This window comes from Neovison vison, chromosome 2 (assembly GCF_020171115.1).
Source record: "Neovison vison isolate M4711 chromosome 2, ASM_NN_V1, whole genome shotgun sequence".
Lineage (NCBI taxonomy): Eukaryota > Metazoa > Chordata > Mammalia > Carnivora > Mustelidae > Neogale > Neogale vison.
Genome location: NC_058092.1, coordinates 5,999,901 through 6,020,671, shown reverse-complemented (window position 1 = coordinate 6,020,671; position 20,771 = coordinate 5,999,901). Strand labels below are relative to the sequence as shown.

At 41.8% G+C, this 20,771-nt stretch overlaps 1 protein-coding gene across 4 annotated transcripts in view; it reads left to right on the top strand.

Annotated features, from left to right (window-relative positions):
• The window catches only part of RERE (arginine-glutamic acid dipeptide repeats), a 428,379-nt gene that overhangs the window by 251,444 nt on the left and 156,164 nt on the right, over positions 1-20,771 (top strand). For all 4 annotated transcript variants that reach the window (XM_044237096.1, XM_044237094.1, XM_044237092.1 and 1 more), the window contains 2 exons: positions 6,942-7,047; positions 8,639-8,735. In XM_044237096.1, the coding sequence (XP_044093031.1) occupies positions 6,942-7,047; positions 8,639-8,735 (203 nt within the window). The remainder of the gene's footprint in view (positions 1-6,941; positions 7,048-8,638; positions 8,736-20,771) is intronic.

Below are 20,771 nucleotides of genomic sequence, written 5' to 3'. Positions count from 1 at the left end.
TCCTACAGGATCTAGATGCTGATGCAATCTCTTGAAACATTCTTTTGGAGTGAGGTGCCGTGGGTTTGGAAAATGAGCTTGTAACCTTGATTCTGGTCCCTGCACCCAGTTCACACCTTAGTCAAATGGATATATGTTCTGTCTCTCGGTTTCTTTCCTCTATCTTTTTTTTTTTTTTTTTTAAGATTTTATTTATTTATTTGACAGACAGAGATCACAAGTAGGCAGAGAGAGAGAAGGAAGCAGGCTCCCCGCCGAGCAGAGAGCCCGATGTGGGGTTCCATCCCAGGACCCTGGGATCATGACCTGAGCCGAAGGCAGGAGCCTTAACCCACTGAGCCACCCAGGTGCCCTTCCTCTATTTATATTTAAAGAGAGTTTTCATTATGCTAGTTCTGAATAGACTCCTTTGTAGTCCCAGGTTATGTCCATTTGAAAATGCCAATAAATAGTAGGCCCTGACCACATTGTCTGCCCCTTCTCCCTTCCCTCAGAGTCAGAAATATTGGAGCCAGTAAGACTGTGTCCCCAAGGTCTTTTGAGGGCAGTCTTCCCAATAGGCATGTCTTTGCAGGTGAAGGTGGACCCGGCAGGATTGGAATACCACTTTCAACTTCATTATTACTGTTACTATATTATTATTATTCTTTTTAATTGTCCGCCCCCCCCCCCCTTTAAACTGGATGTGTGGAACACTGAAAAAGCGCATATTATGTCTCTGGCGGGTCATGACTGCATCCCCCTCCGCCCCAGCTTGGTGTCCTAACACCCCTTCAGTTTGTGTAGATATATCTGAAATAGACAGTACACCTTTAATATTCATATAGCTTTTTAAAAAAAGTCTTTATGTATTTGAGAGTGACAGGGAGAAAGAGAACACAAGCAGGGAGAGGGGGCAAGGGAGAAACAGGCTTCCTGCTGAGTTGGGAGCCCAGTGCAGGACTCTTGTCCCAGGACACCTGGATCATCACCTGAGCCTAAGGCAGATACTTAACGACTGAGCCACCCAGGTGCCCTTCATATAACTCAACCTTATCGCCACATTGTGGAAATGCATGAAAAGTTTCTTCAAAAGGTATTTTCTTAAACCATCTATTATACAAATATACTACTTTTCCCCAAGTTTCTGGAAAAAACTTGATTGGCTATTTTGGCTTTTGAAAATAAGAATTTTGGTCTGATTTCATCTGACTCTGAATCTAGATTTTCCATTATTTGAAATGCAAGCTCTCAAGAACTGAGCAGTTAAAAATTTGAAGGAAGGGGCGCCTGGGTGTCTCAGTAGGTTAAGGCTCTGCCTTCAGCTCAGGTCATGATCCCGGGGTCCTGGGATCGAGCCTCGCATTGGGCTCTCTGCTTGGCAGGGAGCCTGCTCCCCCGCCTCCCCCCTACCTGATTCTCTGCCTACTTGTGATCTTTGTCAAATAAATAATTAAAATCTTAAAAAAATATATTTTTTTGAAGGAAGTTCCCCAATTATTACCTCTAGCAGATTGTTCTGAGTTTGCCAAGTTTTTTTTTTTTTTTTTAAACATTTTATTTATTTATTTGACAGAGAGAGATCACAAGTAGGCAGAGAGGCAGGCAGAGAGAGAGGAGGGAGCAGGCTCTCCACGGAGCAGAGAGCCCGATGTGGGGCTCGATCCCAGGACCCTGGGATCATGACCTGAGCCGAAGGCAGAGGCTTTAACCCACTGAGCCACCCAGGTGCCCCTGCCAAGTTTTTTATGTGATGGTATCCATCTTTATATCTTGTTTTGTTGTCTTTGGCCTGATCCTCTGTCATATTTGATAATGGTGGAGAAATAATGGGACTTGTTTGGAGGTCTTTTGGAGCCCAGATGATATCTACCAGGAGCTGATAGGTGATTGATGGTATAAAGAAAGTCTTTCTTATATAATGCAGGTGAATTTAAAATTATCGTTGTTCCCATCCTGCATTGGGGTCCTCCTTCATATTGTATAAAACAATCTCTGCATTTGTCCTGTTGGTCATGTATGACCACAGCCCCCCATGCTTCATTTTTTTTTTTTAATATTGAATTAAAATATTTTTTCAGTTGATATCAAGACTGGTCCTAGGAAAGATTCAGATTGGCTGTTTAATCAATGGAAGTACTTTATTAATAATCATGAAAGATCTCTAGGAAGGGAAATTTACTTCTTGACCTTAGACCTTAATGTTTATTTGGGATGGTCACATTCTGTGCTGCTGATAAAATGAACCAGTCCCTGCAAACAAGCAGCTTCCTGTTTGTTTCCCTTTCTCCTGGTCTACCTTTGTCAGTTACCTCATCCTGAATGTTTAATTTCAGTTCTTATTTCAGACTTTTTAGTGCATTACTTTTCAACCCATTGTCTGATATTCATTGGCTCTACAAAACCTCCTGTTCTGTTCCCAGGCACCCTACATTAGGCTTTTCTAAACCCAAGTAGGGGTGGGTTTTGTCCTCAGTTAAATTATTTCCTTGGATTTACATAACATCCCTTTTTTCAGAGAAATCCAGGCCAATGATGGGGAAGAATCCATTAATTTAATCCAGAATCAGCTGCTCTCCTTGTTTACACAGTCATCCTGGGAAGCCTTACTGTAAGCACATTGGACACGTTCCTAAATGTGGTGTTTTTTTCTTAGAGCTGGTGCTTCCTGCTCCCTGTACAATCGGTCGGTCAGTTAGAGCTCTCTCTCTAAGACAAAATGGTGAGAAATTATTTACTTCTCCGTGGCCTCTTCTCTGTACCCAGAAATATACCCCAGAGTGCCTTCACAGGTGAAGCTTCTCACCACTTCCCTCTTCATCCAACATTCTGTTAAAATGTATCATTTATAACCGCTTTGACCTTTATGAAATTGTACAGTTCATCACTAGTTGGTAATGAGGCCTGTTTGTTAAAAATACTTTATCTGCTGCCCAGATTGTTGCAGAAGTGGAGATTCTTCCCGCCCTACTTTGCTACGTGATTTATTTTTATGTTGCTCCTACCAGCTTCAATTTGAATCTGTGGAAAAGCAAAATATTTAAGTAAACCTTTTGTAGCTTCATTTCTTTCTGCATTGGCAAAACAATGGTAGTGATAGCGAGCACTTTACTGAGAGCCAGTTCACTCTACTCATGTTCATTTACTTAACCCTCACGACTACGTGTGGTAGCTGCTGTTACTTCCCCACATTTTATGTTGGAGAGAAGTGAGACTTGGAGAAGTCATCTGCCCTTCAACTTGCAAAACCCTGATTCATACCTAGGTGGTTTGGGCGAAATCAGATGATCTCTAAGCTTACTTTTATTTTTGGTTTTCTGTGGTTCTGAGCAGCCGTCTTTGTCTAATGAATAGTGGGAAGAACTTGGAGATACCCTGTGGTCAATACTGGGGCAGCTTTGGGAGCGTTGACTGGTCGTGGGGGGTGCGATGCTCTCTTCCCTTTTGCTGTTCTTCACTGCCCAGCAGCTCTGGGGAAAGAGGGCATTTTAATTAATTTGTCAGACCTCTTTAGGATGGTAATGTTAGCTGGTGCCATTATGTTGATGTAGAGAAAACAGGAGGGGCTCTTCCCAACCCCACTTTATCTACGGTTTTGTCTGGGGAAGAAATCTAGATATAAGCATATAAAATGAAATGTGATCCTAGAAATCAAGTTCTCCCCTTCATTTGTCAGATGGCCAGGAGACTACTAAGGTTGTCCCCAGCTGACTAGTGATCGAAGACAGGACTAGAAGGCTAGATTATTTAATTTTCGTCTAGTACTCTCTGAAACAGCACACAACTTCCTTTTATAGATGTTTAATCTTTAACTTACGGGCCTGTTTAGGAAGATTATGTCTGGTACAGCTACTTAACGTTTGTTCAAAACTTTTGTTTACTTTGAATCTACCTTTTGTTCTGTTGTATTAGGAATTAAGAATCTGGAGGCTTTTTTTTTTTTTTTTTTAGTGCAATGCTGCCGCTCTCTGGTAATTAGGTAGTACTGCATTAAGATAGCCAATAGGCTTTCAACTGTGTTAACTGCCTCTGGTATTAGGAGTTACGAATCTAGGCATGGATAACCAGAGCAGTAGTTTTGTGTATGTGTGTGATCATTATGAGGGTCGGAAGTTAACATAGGTATTAAACCTCAAAGGGTAGCCAGAATTGCTGGCTTGGTTCTGAAACATAGACATTGTATAGTTGCTAATTAAGGTACGTTTTAAAGCTTATTTCTGTTGTCCCTCAGGTTTTCAGATATCTTAGATGTGTTAAAGAAATACATGGAAATATAGATTTCAGAACATGGTTGCTTAGACTGCTGGTAGATCTGAACTCCTTTGAGCCTTGTTAAGTCGTTCATTACTGCGAGCATTGAGGCGTCCATTAGTAGTTAAGGGACTGCAGATCCCTTTCATCTCCTGTTCTCATTAGAAATAACTCTTGTGATTCTCAGCAAAGTTCTTGACATTTTTCTGTGAAGCACTGGTTATGGTCACCTACTAACAGAAAACCGAGTGCCTACTCAGTTCGGGACACTTTTCCATCTTTCTTCTTCTTTCAGTCATCTGTTAGGTAGATTTCAGTATTCCCGTTTTACAGAAAAGGGGAGTCTCAGAATATCTTATTAACATGCCTCCAGTCGGGTATCTAGGAGGTGGTGAAGATGGGGTTCAAATCCAACTTTTGGCAGACTTCACTGTGCTCTTACCTACATTCCATGTTCTCTTCTGGTAGTACTTGAACCAGGTTTTATTCTCACCATTCTGGTTCAGCTTTCCTTAAAGAGGAAACTAAACTGTTAGACCATTGGCTTTCAACTGGGGTCGGGGAGGGGAGTAATTTTTTCCCCTCAGGGAACATTTGACTATGTGTGGAGACATTTCTTTGGTTGTCTCAGTGAGGGAGGGGTGCCCTAGCATTTAGTGGTCGGAGGCCAGGAATGCTGCAAAGCATCCAGCAGTGCACAGGGTAGGCCCCCACGACAGACTCATCTGGACCAAATGTTAGCAGTGCTGAAGGTGAGAACCTCATGTGGGACAGCGCATTAACTTTGGCCAGTTTATTCTTTGACCTCCAGACAGCTTCTGCCCCTCCCCCTGGTTTGCCTCATCCTGGCCGCGCTGTTTATCACTCTGCCTTGGAGGGAAGCTAGTCTTTCAGCTGCTTTCTCATGAGCTGGTGTGTTGTCCCTCACGGCCTATGTATTTGGTCAGCAGTAGAGATCGAGAGCCCCACTTGTCCAGAGGAAAACCCACTAACTCTGCTCTGTACCACGCAGAACACTTTCCTGTCCCGCATGCACTCGGACTGTGGGGATGTCTTGTGCTTCCTCCCTCTTTACTCCAGCTTTGTGTCTTCTTCAGGTCTCCTTTGCCTAGAAAGAATCTGTTGGAATCTTTCCCATCTCTCGCCCCCACCCCAGGTTGGATGTTATCTCCTTCATAATCCTCTGCAGGGAGTAATTGCTCTTGTGTGTAAAGTCTTGGCATGTAACGTTTATTCTTTTTATGTCACACCGATTCATCCTCGTTTTCCCACCTTTAGTATAAACAGCATAGAATATAAAGAGCAAAATGGATAAAAACTAGCAAGTACCCATTAAGTAGGTTTATTCTTTGTGTACAGTCTGTTTTATTCAAACCAGTAGTGATGCCCTGTTTCTGTAGGCCTGTGTGCTTGACACAGTTAATTATAAGGTATGAACCCTGGTGTTGGTGATCCTCGCTGTAGATCAGCACTTCTTCACATGGGAGTTCATCAGGACTTTTGTTTCTAGTAGCTTAAATGGCTTAAATATTTTAGTGAAGGTTTTTGTTGGTTTTTTGGGGGAAGCCTTTCTGGCCTTTTAGTAAAGACCATATACATACCTCTCATTTAAGCAGAAAGCATCTTTATTAAAGAAGACTCCTTTGACATATTTTAGACTTGGTCATCTCCTTCATAAACCTGAGATGTGTCTTGAATTTTAGTTCTGTTTCATTTCTGACTCACCTCTGACCTGTGATGAGAAGGTAGACACTGCTAAGAGGAATGATACTGCATTCACCTTGGGGAGGTGTCTTAAGGCCCTCACCTGGGTTATGAATTATTTTATGAGGCCTTGGGAAGCCTTAGTACACTCCCGTGTTCAGCTCTTTCACAACCAGGTGCACAGAGACATTCTCCCTCAGGCTGTAGACCCATAGCCTTCAAGTAGACATTATTTCCTCCTTTATTCTTTGAATGAACCAGGAACAAAATTAACTTTTGGGGATAACATGGCTCAGTGTCCCATATACTCTTAGGGGCCCCTGGTCATCATAAAACTCTATTATTCATACATATTTATGGACAAGTTGATCCATTCTCTGGAAATTCAAAGATAAATAAGATAGGGTCCCTGCTCCATGGACTGCTGGTACCTTCACCACGGCCCACAGTTGATGTGTTAGTTGGCCGCATAGCAGTTCCTGTAAGTCAGGTGGCCGAACCGGGGAGGGGGGTGTAGTTCAGTGTGGGAGATTGGGACACCTTGGAGAGACGACTTTGTGCCAGGCCTTGCAGGGTAAGTTTTTTCTAACTTATTGACCTTTAAATGGCTTGGACACTGTGTTGACAAAATTTACAAATTTTTAGCAAAATGATTAAGAATTCAGATAGAAGGATGTGTTCATGTAGTTTTGTATAGCTAATGCTAAATAACACAATATTGAATGAATTAGTTAATCAAACTCAGGAGATGTATAGGTTCATGTTTGGTTTCCTTTGGTTTCTTGGAATAAGTGTTTTGAGCGACAGGATTAGAGGGTGTTCTGGCTGGGATTAAAAACACCTTTGACCTCTTCATTGACTTATGTATTTTTGTGGTCCTGGTGGTAATTGTGAGTTCTCCCTCTCTGCCTCTCCACCTGTTTACAGGGGCTTTTGATCATGGGTATGGTGTATACCTCTGGGCACCCGGAATCCTGTTCCTAATGCTGTTAGATTTTCCTTTTCAGAGTAAGAGGGACCATCTACTCATGAACGTCAAATGGTACTACCGCCAGTCTGAAGTTCCAGATTCTGTGTACCAGCATTTGGTTCAGGATCGGCATAATGAAAATGGTAAATAAGTCCTAGTTTGATTTTACATTTTCTTAGCTTTGGACAAGGCTGTTTGTAAAGACATTCACTAAATGGAGATAACCACTATGAAAAATTGTCTCTGAAAAAGCTTTTCACAACTGAGGACATTACTGGAATATTTATTTATTTACTTTTGCTGAGTTCTTTCATTATTTTGCATTAAAAAAAAAAAAACAAAACCCAAACAACCAGAGAGATGTGCCAATAACATCTTCCCCTTAAACTTGGAATAGAGAGAGGTCTTCTTTGGAAATAACAGTAATTTTATTTTTTAAGTTGCCTTTTCTCCCCTGATGATGAGATAATAATACTTAAAACATGAAGGTTACATTTTATTTCTTTTTTCCTTTTCAATAATCTGTGTGATTGCACTTCTGCATTCAGGGCTGTGAACTTCAGTTTTGAAAGCATGGCTTTTCTGAGTGGTTTGGAATTCAGTTTGCGTCTTGACTTTCAGAATAATCAGGAAGGTAGTTCGGAGCATCTTTTATTTTCTCTTCCTCTGGCATTGTAGTTTCTACCTAATAATTTTATTGGCACATGTGATATGCATATAAAATGTGTATTGCATTTGTTCAGATGTATAATTGTGCACTTTTATTGATTCTTCTGAGCAGTGCTGGGCTTCATGCTAGCTGATACACATTTGTTACCCATTAATCAAAGTGAGTTAGAGTTTGTCACTGCCCACTTTCAGGTGAGGAAAGCAAGGTAGAGATGCTCAAGGACTTGCCAGGTGACACGTCTTCTAAGTGGTCCCAGCCAGGCTGGGATCCAGCTTGGTTGGCCCTTGTGTCCGTACTTTTCCACACTGCTTTTGGTGATAGGTTTTGAGTCAACAAAGCAGTAATCAAACACAGTTTTGAAGAATGATGGTCAGATTTTTTTTTTTAACTTTTTCAAAGATCTATTAATTTATTTGAGAAAGAGAGAGCGAGAGAACACAAGGAGGAGGAATGGCAGAGGGAGAGAGAAGCAGGCCTCCCACTGAGCAGGGCCCCGATGCAGAGCTCCATCCCAGGCCCTGGGATCATGATCTGAGCCAAAGGCAGATGCTTAACTGACTGAGCCACTCAGGAGCCCCCAAAGTGAAGTTCTTTTATAACTCACTAGTTTTTTCCTTCTTTGAAACTATAAAAATTTCTGTTAAAACAGTTAAATTATGGTTCCTAATTAAAAGTAGTAACTTGGTTATTTTTTTTCAACAGAAACAGTGGGATTTCACTTCATCCTGGAATATATAGCAATAAGAAGTTAAAATGGAAGGATCACTAAATAGTTCCATAGTTTAAAAGTTTGTTAAAATGTGATGGTTGTTTCTTCTCCCTTCCCCCCACTTTTTTTCATTAATTGCTTAATGCATTTCAGCAAAGTGTGGGGACTTAGTAAAGTATGTAAAACATGCCCAACAGGATCCTTTGTTCCTGTTATTATTCCTCCTAACCAGACCTGGTTATTTATTGTACTTTGTGTAGTGGCAGGTGAACCTGAAAGAAAGATTTTGCAAAAATTTTCCTAATTGTTTTTGGAGGCTCAATTTTAATATCTTCTTAATTAATTATTTTGACAGACTCTGGAAGAGAACTTGTCATTACAGACCCAGTTATTAAGAACCGAGAGCTCTTCATTTCTGATTACGTTGACACATACCATGCTGCTGCCCTTAGGTAAGTGCCAGAGCCATGGTCTTTCCTGCAAAGGAGCAGTCCTCGAGCACGGGAGGTAGAGATTCTAAGCTATCCTAATCACTTTGGATAATCAGGATATTAACCAGGCTACTCTTACGGTCTCAGTAAGCTCACACGCCACGGTTAACTTTGTGGATTATTGGCATTTGAGAGGTTACCTGTATTTTCATTCATCTGAGTGGGGGAAAACAACTTAAAAAAGTTTTTTTTTATACCTTCTCTGTAGTTTTGTACCTCTGTTTCCTTGTTAGTATGCTGGTGTTGAAAACTAGTATCCTGCCACTGGTTGCTAAAGTATTTAGTATGGAGTGTTAGGATGGTCTGCAGATTATTTTTTAAAGAATCAGTTAACTTCTACGAGAAAAGATAGAGAAATGGGTGACCCAAGTGTGGCAACATGTACTTGGGAGTCTAGGCAAGTTTTATAGGAGTGGACCTATTCTGGTGTTTTGTATGTATGAAAAATTTCCTACCAATTGAGTTAGGGAGAATATATTGAAGATTTTGTTCTGAATAAGGAGGTAGTATTACAGGTTAGGATTAGGCAATTACGTGAAAAAGTGGCTATAAACCACTGCTTTTGAACTTTATGGTATTTTCTGTCCTTTTCAGGAAAAGAACACTGAGATCTATATTCTGGTTTATTTTGTATGTAAGTGGAAGACTTTGGGCTTCTTAAATAGTAAAGTTAAACAAGTAATATTCATATAACTCTTTTCCAACCAGAAAGAACAAAGTGGTGGAAGACTATTTTTCTTTTTTAAAGAATACAGTTGAAGAAAAAAGTCCTAGGGATTTGCTTGCTTTTAGCTTAACTATAATGAGATGAAATAGTTTCTCTATTATATTACTCATATGGTATTCAGTAAAACCATCTGGAGTCTCTTCTGTAAAGCTACCCAGCTAAAGCCAGTTATTTCAAGGCAGATTAGTAGTAACTTTTAGGGCAGGTTTGGGTAGGTGATTTGGGCCAGGTCCTCTTTCATATGGTCCCCATTGTGTAGCCGCTCTGCTCAGCCACTGTAGCACAGACGTCAGAGGAAGCGTGTAAATAAATGAGGTCACCTATGCATAAAACTTGACTTATGGACACTAAATTTTGAATTTCATTTAATTTCTACATGTCAGGAGATACTACCTCCCCCCCACTTTTAAAAAATTTCTTTCTTTAGGCTTTTTAAAGAAATATTTATTTATTTATTTGTTAGAGAGAGAGAGAGAGAGAGAGAACAGGCAGGCAGAGTGGCAGGCAGAGGCAGAGGGAGAAGCAGGCTCCCTGCAGAGCAAGGAGCCTGATGGTGGGACTCTATGCCAGGACGCTGGGATCATGACCTGAGCCGAAGGCAGCCGCTTAATGGACTTAGCCACCCAGGAGCCCCTCTTTAGCCATTTAAAAATGTAAAAACTATTGTTGGTTCTGGGCTGTATAAAAATGGCCATGGGCCAATCCCTGCTGTATGGGGAGGGGTGTGTGTGGTTAGATTTGGCCTCTTACAGGACTTCCAGATAAGTATAGAGAATTCCTGTGGTGTTTTATAAATGTCTTCCAAAATTCCCACTAGCTTTCTATGTCTTTGTGGCGGTGACTTTCCAGTATTAAACTCAAATGCTGAACAAAGCAAGTTAATGGAAGGATGGATGGATGGATGGATGGAGCCATTAAATTGTTTGTGAAGACAAGTGTCTTGATCCTAGCATTCTTTCCTAACTTGCTATATGCTTTCCCCCTCCTGTTTCTATCTTGTTTCATTGGTTGAGGTTCATGATTTTAAGCAGTGTAGAGTGGAAGTTAAAGCAAATAAGTATGTGAGACATAACTCTGGTTATTTAACATGTTTTGATGTATTTGCTTGAAATGAATATATTTAACTATTAGTGGCTCTTCAGATTCATGGAGTCATTTTATACTATTTTACCCTTTCTATTAGAAAAAAAAATTTTTTTTAACGATTTTATTTACCTACTCGAGAGAGACAGAGATAAAGAAAGCATGAGCAGGGGAAGGGGCAAAGGGAGAGGGACAAGTAGACTCCCCACTGAGCAGGGAGCAGCCCTGTGTGGACCTCTATCTTGAGATCATGACCTGAGCTGAAGTCAGGCACTTAACTGGTTTAGTCACCTGGGAGCCCCTGTTTTACCCTTTTTAGAGGAGCCAGTTGTCCCACATAAATCCAACTGGACCAAGTGATTTAACTAGTTTATAATCAGACACTTTCTGGAGATGTTTAACTGCATGGTCATTGCCCCATCCCTGGCGATGGAAGGGCTAGCGTGCTGACGGCAATTCTTTGTCATGTTTTCACTGTGGATGTGACTAGAACCCTTACTGATGAGTCCTTTCTTCCTTTTTTTTCCTTTTTCTTTCTTTTTTTTTTTTTTTTAAGAGTCTTTAAAAAAAAATTTATTTATTTATGACAGAGAGAGATAGCAAGAGGGAACACAAGCCCGGGGGAGCTGGAGAGAGAGAGAAGCAGGCTCCCCGCTGAGCTGGAAGCCTGTTATGGGGCTTGATCCCAGGACACTGGGATCATGACCTGAACCTAAGGCAGATGCTTAATGACTGAGCCACCCAGGCGTCCCTTCCTGTGGTATTTTCTTTGAAGTGGCCATGAGGTGGTTTTATTATAGCTATCATCTTAAATTTGATTTGTTAGCTTTTTGGGTGACCTGACATGGGTTTTTTTCCCCCCAAAGATAACTGATGATAGTGGTCACATAATTATTGAACTGGCCCAGTAGGTGCTCAGTAAATACTTGCACACGTATTAACGTTTGTCTGCATCTGAGCTCATATGTATGGTTCTTACCATTACTTAGTAATCTTGCCTGGTTCTCAGTTTTAGAGGGCTTGCTCTGAGATCATCTCCCATAAAAGCAGCATTGAATGGTGCCCCCCTCAACCCCAAATCTCTATGTGTTTCTTTTCTCTTTACCAAAACTAGATTACTTTGATTTGCTTTAATTTAGTGATTAATTTATTTAGTTTTTAAGGTTTTTTTTTTTTTAAGATTTTTTATTTGGCAGGCAGAGAGAGAGAGAGAGAGGGAAGCAGGCTCCCTGCTGAGCAGAGAGCCTGATGCGGGATTCGATCCCAGGACCCTGAGATCATGACCTGAGCCGAAGGCAGCGGCTTATCCCACTGAGCCACCCAGGCGCCCAGTTTTTAAGGTTTTATTTGAGAGAGTGTGGAGCTGGAGGGAGGGGCAGAGGGGCACGCAGACTCCCCACTGAGCATGGAGCCTGACATGACCTCGGCCCCTGAGATCATGACCTGAGATGAATTCAGATGCTTAACCAGCTGAGCCACCCAGGTGCCCCTAGATTACGTTAATTTTAAAATATGGCAGGCGGTGGTAGTGAATTAACCTTTACTTTTTAAAAAGATTTTATTTCTTCATTTATTTGCGAGAGAGTGCCAGTGGTAGGGAGGGGGAGCGAGAGAGAGGGGGAGGGAGAGCATGATGTGGGCTTGACCCCCTGACCCCAAGTCCACTACCCAAGCTGAAGTCAAGAGTTGGACACCCACTGACTGAGCCACCCAGTGCCCTAATCTAACTTTTCTTCCAATTTTTCTTTCATTTACCACAAAGAATTTTTTCTTTATAGCTATAAAGCAGTTCTGCCAAAAATAAAATCAGTTTTGAAAGAGACAAATAACATAGTCCATAGGCACATGAAAGAGGATCAAAGGAACATGGTGGAGAACGTGGAGGAGAAATAAGGAAAAGAAGGACTGATGGTGTTAGCGCTTAGCACTTGGCACCCTTCTTGTCAAAGACCACAGTGCTCAGTGTGTGGGCTCGTGGGATGCAGGAAACCTGCGGGGCCTCCTGCCGTTGCGCTCCCTCGGGAAACGCTGTAGACGCTCTCTTTCGAGCTGGTGCGAGAGTTGTGTTACAAGTGAGGGCGGCTCTGTGGCCTCCGGCCCTGACGAATCAGACAGAAGACCGAATGCCTCGACAGCCTGTTCTGTGCTGAGATCATAGTTATTTCCCTGTCCCAACTAGAAGTCACTTTCAGAGGAGTCTGTGGGTCCATCGGTCGCAGAAACCTGTGCATTACTGCTTGCCGGCCGTTTTTAGATTCTTGCCTTGGCTCTCCCTCATCCTTGCCTTTCAGGCTCATGTTCTGCTGCTGTTTGATTTCTTTTCTTCATTATGTTTATCAGTAGCCTTACAGTAAGGTTTGTATCTTTCAAGAATATTTTTGAGTGTTCTTTACTCCTTGGTATGTGTTTTTGGCCCATGCTGATGAAATAGAAAAAAAACACAGATCGAAATGAGAAGACTTCAGGTTTTTCGTTGTTGTTTAAGATTTCTTTATTTATTTGAGAGAGAGAGAGAACGTGAGCACATAAGTGGGAGGAGGTGCAGAGAAAGAGGAAGTGGGAGGGGGTCTCTAGCAGGCTCCCTGCGCGGTGTGGAGCCCGATAGGGGGCTCCCTCTCACGACGCTGAGATCGTGACCTGAGCTGAAACCAGGACTCGAACACTTAACCGACTGAGCCACCCAGGTGCCCTGGAATGAGACGACTTTAGTTTCAGTCTGAGCTCTGCCATATAACTTTGTGATTAAATCAAGTTTGTTAACTTTTGAGCCATCCTTTTGACAGACTTACTCAGAGCCATATTTTTAAGTGACAGAACCCTGAACCACACATCTTCTGGTTCTGCATCCCCTAAGACAAGGGCTGTGAAAAAAATCTCTCAGAATGCCTCATACTCAGTGTAGCAGTCATTGAATCTGAAGTGGTACGTAGAGCATAAAAGGCAGAAAAGAAAAAGTGAAATTTAATGTAGCTCTGTACCGAGTTATCGATGGTACATTACTCAGATTTATTTTATTTTTCTGTTGCCTCTTGGCTGAGTTGATTGGGTACTTCAATTACTTCAGGTATGGGAGGAAGAGTTTAGCTTGAGGAGATGTCTCCAGGTGCTCTGAGAGCGAGCAGGTAAGTTTTATTAGGCTAAATAAAAATCTCTGCTTGCAATTTGTTTGTTGTGTTACTTTTTCACCCTAAGGATCATGTTTTATGGATGATCAAAGAAGGGATCTAGAGATTGCTTTGTGATTGGACCATGATCATGTGACCTGGCAGCATTTTCGGCTTTACTGTGCACCTGTAACATAGAATTCCCAAGTATCAGAAATGTCTCAACGACTTGAGGGCTGTTTCTCTGCTTTCTGATTATCTGCTTCTTCAAGGAATCACTTAGGAAAAAAACCCACAACATCCTCAGGTCAGGTGACAAGCCATCATCTTAGCTAAGAATTTGTTTTATAGGGATATGTTTTAGAGGGAATTTTCTGGCAGCCCTCTGGACCAAGAAGCCCAATGAACTGGCTCTGCAGAGCTTCTGATCTCCCCGTTTTCATTCTGAAATTGATCTCTTTGCTTTGTTATGGGCATTTAAGATCATACGTGTAGGGATTGGTACAGACTAATTACATCTTTGTACAGTTTCCCAGCCATTCTTAGCATTGACACAGGCCTTCAGATCCCGAGACTTCCCTGGGGAGCTTCATGATGCCTCCAAGATCATTTCCTGGCTTTAATCAACTGTTGTTTTTACATTTGAAGTAACTTCGACCTTCAGCATTTTTGTTGTTTTGTCTGTACGTGCTTAGTACTTCTTTAAACACCATGACTTGACAATCATTTTATTTATTGGCTCTTTCATCATTTAACAGGTCATTGAGCTGCTAGTTGGGGAAGGACTCTGAGGTGCTGGGAGCACCCACCTGAACAATGCACTTTATCTGCTCTTGAGTACTTCTTGGTCCCTTAAAAATTCTTTTATCTGGAGCTACTCGTAGACACACAGAAAAGTTGTAAGTGTTGGGTCCCCCAATAATGGGTCCGTGATCAAAGGAGCAAGACTGATACAAAGCGAAGGTCAAGCAAAGCTTTATTTTGTGCCAAGAATCAAGAATCAAACTGACTGGCCAGGGCCCTCTCTTACAAAGAGGCGGCCTCTCTCTGCCTTGCAGATGAGCTTTTAAAGGCAAAGGCCATGTGGTTGGGCCTGGCCACACACAGGTGGCCAATGAGATTGTAAAACACACAGAGAAAGCTGCACAGTCATGCTAGGTCACACATAAGTGACCAATTGAATTACAATTTACCCTATAGTAGATGTTTGAACTAGTCTATCACCTTGGTCAGAACTGGCACCCAAAAGGCTCCCAAAGGGCGGGGGCCCATACTCCTTGGTAGCTAGGGAGACAGTATGCATCCCCCCACAGATTGGATGTCTCCACCTGGCCTGACCCACCCTTGTATTTGGGCTTTGTTACCTGGGACTGGTTTCTGGGACTTGTTTTTAAGTAAGTCCCCTGGGGAGAAGAGAGGCAGGGACAGTTTAAGTTCTACTGTATAAACAACAAAATTAACCCGATGGAATCACTCTGGCTAAATAGGCCCTTATAGTAAGAACTGTGTTTCCCCTAGTCTTCCTCAGTGTTAACATCTGACCTAAGTGTAGAATGGCTATCAGAACCAGGATATTAACATTAGCATGATACAACTGAACTTTTGAATTTCACTAATGTCTTATTCCATTCACGTTCCTGTAACAAAATACCATAGAGTGCGTGATTTGTAAACAACAGACATTTATTTCTCACAGTTCTGGATGCTGGACGTTTGAGATTGGAGTACAGCGTTCTGGTGAGATCCCTCTTGTAGTTTGCACACTGCCGACCTCTTGTATTCTCGCGTGGCTAAGAGCAGAGAGGGAAGGCAAGCTTGTAGTCCAGCACCACAAGATTCATCTTATTGTGCCTCTTTTTGCAACTTATTTTGTTCAACAGTGAAAAATCCTGTTCCAGTTGTTAAGATACAATATTTTTATTTTCTTCAAGAATACACATGGTTTCAGAATTTGTAACCCTAGTCCCTGTGAGAAACAGAGGTACTGACTAAATTTTTGTCTTTGGTCTTGAAATACATCAACAAAATAGCATTTTCCAATGAAGCCTTAGGTCAGTTCTGTTTTTTCACACTTCCTTATGTGGGACTGTGTTATCCGTTTGTAATGGAGTTAGGCTCACCTGTTGGACTTCACATTCCACTTCTAGCTCCTTCTGGTTGGTGTGGACTTTTGTTAAGTTTTGGGTATGTGAAGGTGTGTGGACCATGACTGTGCTTCTGAGGATCAGGGCTGTGGACAGACATGTAGTTGTCAACTCTCTTGCCATGCTCCCATGCCCCACCTCTTTCCTCCCCACCTGCTATAGGTAATTGTAATTGATCGCTTTGCTGCTTAGTTTGTCCCTTCTGCATGTTTTCATTTCAAGTGAGCAAGTCCATGTTTGTTCTTATAACCTCGTCTTTCTTGTATGAAGATATGCTTTTGTGTTTCTTTTTCTTTCTTTTTTTTTTAAACTTAATGGTATGTTTTGGAAATTGCTCCGTATCAGTTCATAGAGATCTTCCTCATTCTCTTAGAGCTGCGTGGAACTCCACCGTGTGGCTGGACCATAGTTTATTTAGCTGCTGTCCTGTGAACAGTCACTTAGGTTGTTTCCAGGATGGTCCAGTCATAAGTGATGTTGCAGTGAATACCCTAATCATGCGCAGTTCCTTATTGCTGGGTGTGGGTCTTCGCCGGGGGTGGTGGGGTGGGGGAGTGGGGTGGTGGGGGGTCATCAGAAAGAGGTTGCTGGGTTGAAAGGCCTGTGTGTGTGTGGTTTTCCTCCGGAAAGCACATTCCAGTTGGCGTTCCCTCGGTTTCCTCAATGAACATGTGGTTTTATTTTTATAAAATTATGCCAGTCTGATAGGTGAGAAGTACTATTTCCGTATTCCACTTTATCTTGCTACCAGTGATTGAGTTTGAGTGTTTTTTCATTCTGTTTGAGGGATATTTTTGTCTTTTTTTAATGAGTTACCTGTTCCTGTCATTTCCTTTGGGATTTTTTTTTTGTCTTTCTGTCTGGAAAAGTTCTTTACACTTTCTGTTGTATATGCTGCAAATGCTCTCACTTGTCAGTTTTCTATTATGGTTTAAAAAAAAATTCTGCAAAACTTTCTTTTACCTGGTCACATTTGGCAGTTTTTTCATTGATTCCCTCAGGCCTTTGAGTCCTACCCTGCACCTGGTTTACAGAGGAGTTCTACCCCGTCATCCCAGCATAAGATAGGTTTTGTTTTTCAATACCAGTCATCCCAGCATTGTTTTTCTACCCAGTCATCCCAGCATAAGATGGGTTTTATTTTTCAATAAAAATTTTTCAATAAAAATTTATTTTTCAATAAAACCTATCTTATGCTCACTTCAGCAGCGTGTAGACCAAAAGCCTGTCTTTACCTCAGTGGCTCAAGATGCCACCTTTGGCGTAGATTACTTCCATGTGTGTTCCAGGCTTGTTACTCTGTCATCTGTTGTCTATTTAAGTGCCACCGCCATGCTCCTTTAATTGTAGAGGTTCTGTAGTGCTTTTTACCGTGATACTGATAGTTTCCCCTTTCTCAGTTATTTGTTTTCCTGTGACTCTTCATAGTGAAGTGTTTCATTCCATTAAATAGCTACTCGATAGCATTGAATTTATGGCTTAAACTATGGAGAAACACGATGTTGAGCTTTCCTGTCTGAGAACGGGGGGATGTTTTTCCATTTGTTCATGTTTACTTTTGTGTCGCTCAGTAGTATTGAAGAATTTTCTTCAGAGAGATGTTCTGATTCTTGTTACACATTTATTTCTATGCATTTAATCATATAGACATATATTGAACTCTATACTCTATAAAGAACGCACGTTCTTTTATGTGCCCTGGCACATTCTCAAACTCATCATATGTTAGAACACAAAGAAAACATTTATCTGATTAAAAGGCAATAAACTGTAGTTTACAAACAAAAAACAAAGAACAGAAATTTCCTTTCACCTGGAAATTTCAAACTTCCTGTTCATTAACTATAGAGAACACACTGATGGTCACTGGAGAGGGGACGCAGGATAGGTGATGGGGATTTAGAGGACACTTACCATGACGAGCACCTGTAGAATTGTTGGCTCATTGTAGTGTGCCCTGAAACAGATACAGCACTGCATGTTAACTATACTGGAATTAAAATTAAAAACTTAAAAAAATAAAGCTTCCTGCTAAACTCCTGAGTAGAAGAGGGAATAAAACTGAAATTAAAGGAATTTTTTTTGAAATTAAAGAATTTTTTAAAAATATACTCTATCTTTATTTATTTATTTGACGGACAGAGATCACAAGCAGGCAGAGAGGCAGGCAGAGAGAGAGGAGGAAGCAGGCTCACCACTGAGCATAGAGCCCGATACAGGGCTCGATCCTAGGACCCTGAGATCATGACCTGAGCTGAAGGCAGAGGCTTTAACCTACTGAGCCACCCAGGCACCCCGAAATTAAAGAAGTTTTTAAAAACAAGTCAAAATCCTGTATACTAGAATCTGCGGCATGCGTTTAAAACACCGATCAAAGGAAAGCTAGTTACACTAAACACATCAGTTTAAATGAGAGAAGAAAATTAAACAATTGGGTTCCCAGATTAAATGATAAAAAGAACAACAAATAAATCAAAAGGACGCACTGATGTCCAGCTCAGCTTGTGGAGAGGAGATGCTTAAAGCAGCTCCATTTGACGGCGGGGAGGCTGAGGCACTGAAGTGGAAGCAACGTCAGTCACGCACATACAGCAACTATACAGGAACTGTGTGGAGTGATATTCTCAAAACACCGTAAGTGAGTCAAAATGAATCATAGAAAGTGTTCACATAACCCCTAGAAAGGCAAGAGGAGCAGAAGAATGAAAAACAGAAAAGAAACTTAAAAAAAGTTCTGGGGGTGCCTGGGTGGCTCAGTCATTAAGCCTCTGCCTTTGGCTCAGGTCATGATCCCAGGGTCCTGGGATTGAGCCTGGGAGCCTGCTTCCCCCTCCCCCACTCTCCCTGCTTGTGTTTCTTCTCTTGCTGTGTCTCTCTTGTCAAGTAAATAAATAAAAGTTTTTACAGAAAATTCTGTACCTGAGGCACCTGGGTGGCTCAGTGGGTTAAAGCCTCTGCCTTCAGCTAAGGTCGTGATTCCAGGGTCCTGGGATTGAGCCCTGCATCACATTGGGCTCTCTGCTCAGCATGGAGCCTGCTTCCTCTCTCTCTCTTTGTCTGCCTCTCTGCCTGTTTGTGATCTCTGTCTGTCAAATAAATAAATAAAATCTTAAAAAAAAAAAAATTCGGTACCTGTCATTAGTCACATGGCTCACAGTTGACAAGATGCCAACTCTGTCTCAAGACCTTTCCTTCCCTTTGCGCTCAGGCAAGAGGGGGGACTGATGCTCTAGGCAGGCCTCCTGCTCTGAGCATTCCATGCATTGCCTGTGCGCCTCTTGGCAAGTTTCTCCAAGATTTGCATGTGCCTGGGAATCTACAGAGACTTTCCCAGTCATGGATAGTTTCGATGGAATGGATTTCTGGGCCATATTTCTGTTTCTGTTCTCTCCTGTGTAAGAGGGTTCTTTCCGTGCTCCTTCATCCCCTTCGATCACTGTCTCCCACCAGTCGGGGCGCTTGTCAAAGGGTGCTGTGCCCAGGGTGTGGGTGTGGGTGTGGGGCACCGCACCAAGAAATACCAAGTTACACCAAAATGAGTCCAGCAGGAAGCCTTTGTTTCTGATGAATGCAAGTCCCCTTAAATAGGGCCCTTCCCAGTCTTCAGTCCTATTTCTGTTAACAGTGAAGAAGCATCCCATTAGAAATACGGCGCATAGGACCTTGGAGGCTCTGACACGAAATATTTCGGGAAGGTGAGAGTGGTGGCAGTTTTCTCTGATCAGTCTCTCCTCCCTCATTCCACAAACACGGTCAGATAGTGTACTGCCTTTGAGAGAGGAGACGTAAAGGCTGCTTTGGAGAGAAAAAAAATTGGATGCTTAAAATGATCCTCAAGCACATGCTTTTAAAATGTAATCTCTAGGGGTGCCTGGGTGGCTCAGTGGGTTAAAGCCTCTGCCTTCAGCTCAGGTCATGATCTCAGGGTCCTGGGATAGAGCCCTGCATGGGTCTTTCTGCTCAGCGGTGAGCCTGCTTCCTCCTCTCTCTCTCTCTCTCTCTCTCTCTCTCTGCCTGCCTCTCTGCCTGCTTGTGATCTCTGTCAAATAAATAAATAAAATCTTTTTAAAAAATTAAAAATGTGATCTCTAGTCTTTATAAGCTCTACTCTTCAGCAACAGGTGACATGAAAAATATTTCAAAATGGATGCCAACCATAGTGGACTTGCCTACTCTCTCGTCAGCTCTGCTTAGTACTCAGGGCTCTGTCCAGGATGGCTCCTTAACTGCCAAGAACAGTGACTCTGTTTTTTAAAAACATATTTATTTATTTGTGAGAGAGAGAGAGCGAGCGAGCGGTGGTGAGGGGAGGGATAAGCAGACTCCACACTGAGCGTGGATTCTGACGTGGGCGCCATCTGAGGACCTGCGCTGAAACAAGAGTTGGATGCTGAACCGACTGAGCCATCCAGGTGCCCCAGGAACAGCAACTTTAAACAGCCATACTTAAATGCTAGTGACACTTGCTGTTTTATTTTCCCCGATACTTTAAAAATATTTATAAGTAAAACACACCCTAAGTTTATATTTTCATGAATTTTGATAAATTCGACCCTGAACACTACATTCCAGAAAGTTCTCTTAAACTACTCTCGTCTTAAAACTTCCCACCCAGAAGCAACCATTATTCTGATTTCTCTCACATAAATTAGTTTTGGCTGTTGTAGAAATTGATTCACTAGAAATGGAATCATACAGTATGTGCCATTTGTGTGCCTGGCTACTTTCACTCAGCATTTTAATATTTGAAACTTTTTGAGGTGTGCTGTTTATCAGTACTTCTTGTGAAGTATTTCATTTTACAAATATATAATGATACTTTACCCATTTCCTTATTGATGGGCATTTGGATTATTTCTAGGCTAGTATGAATAAAAGCTGTTATACAGCAAAAAAACACAAAGAAGGAAAATAGAAATAAAAATAGAAATTAGTGAAG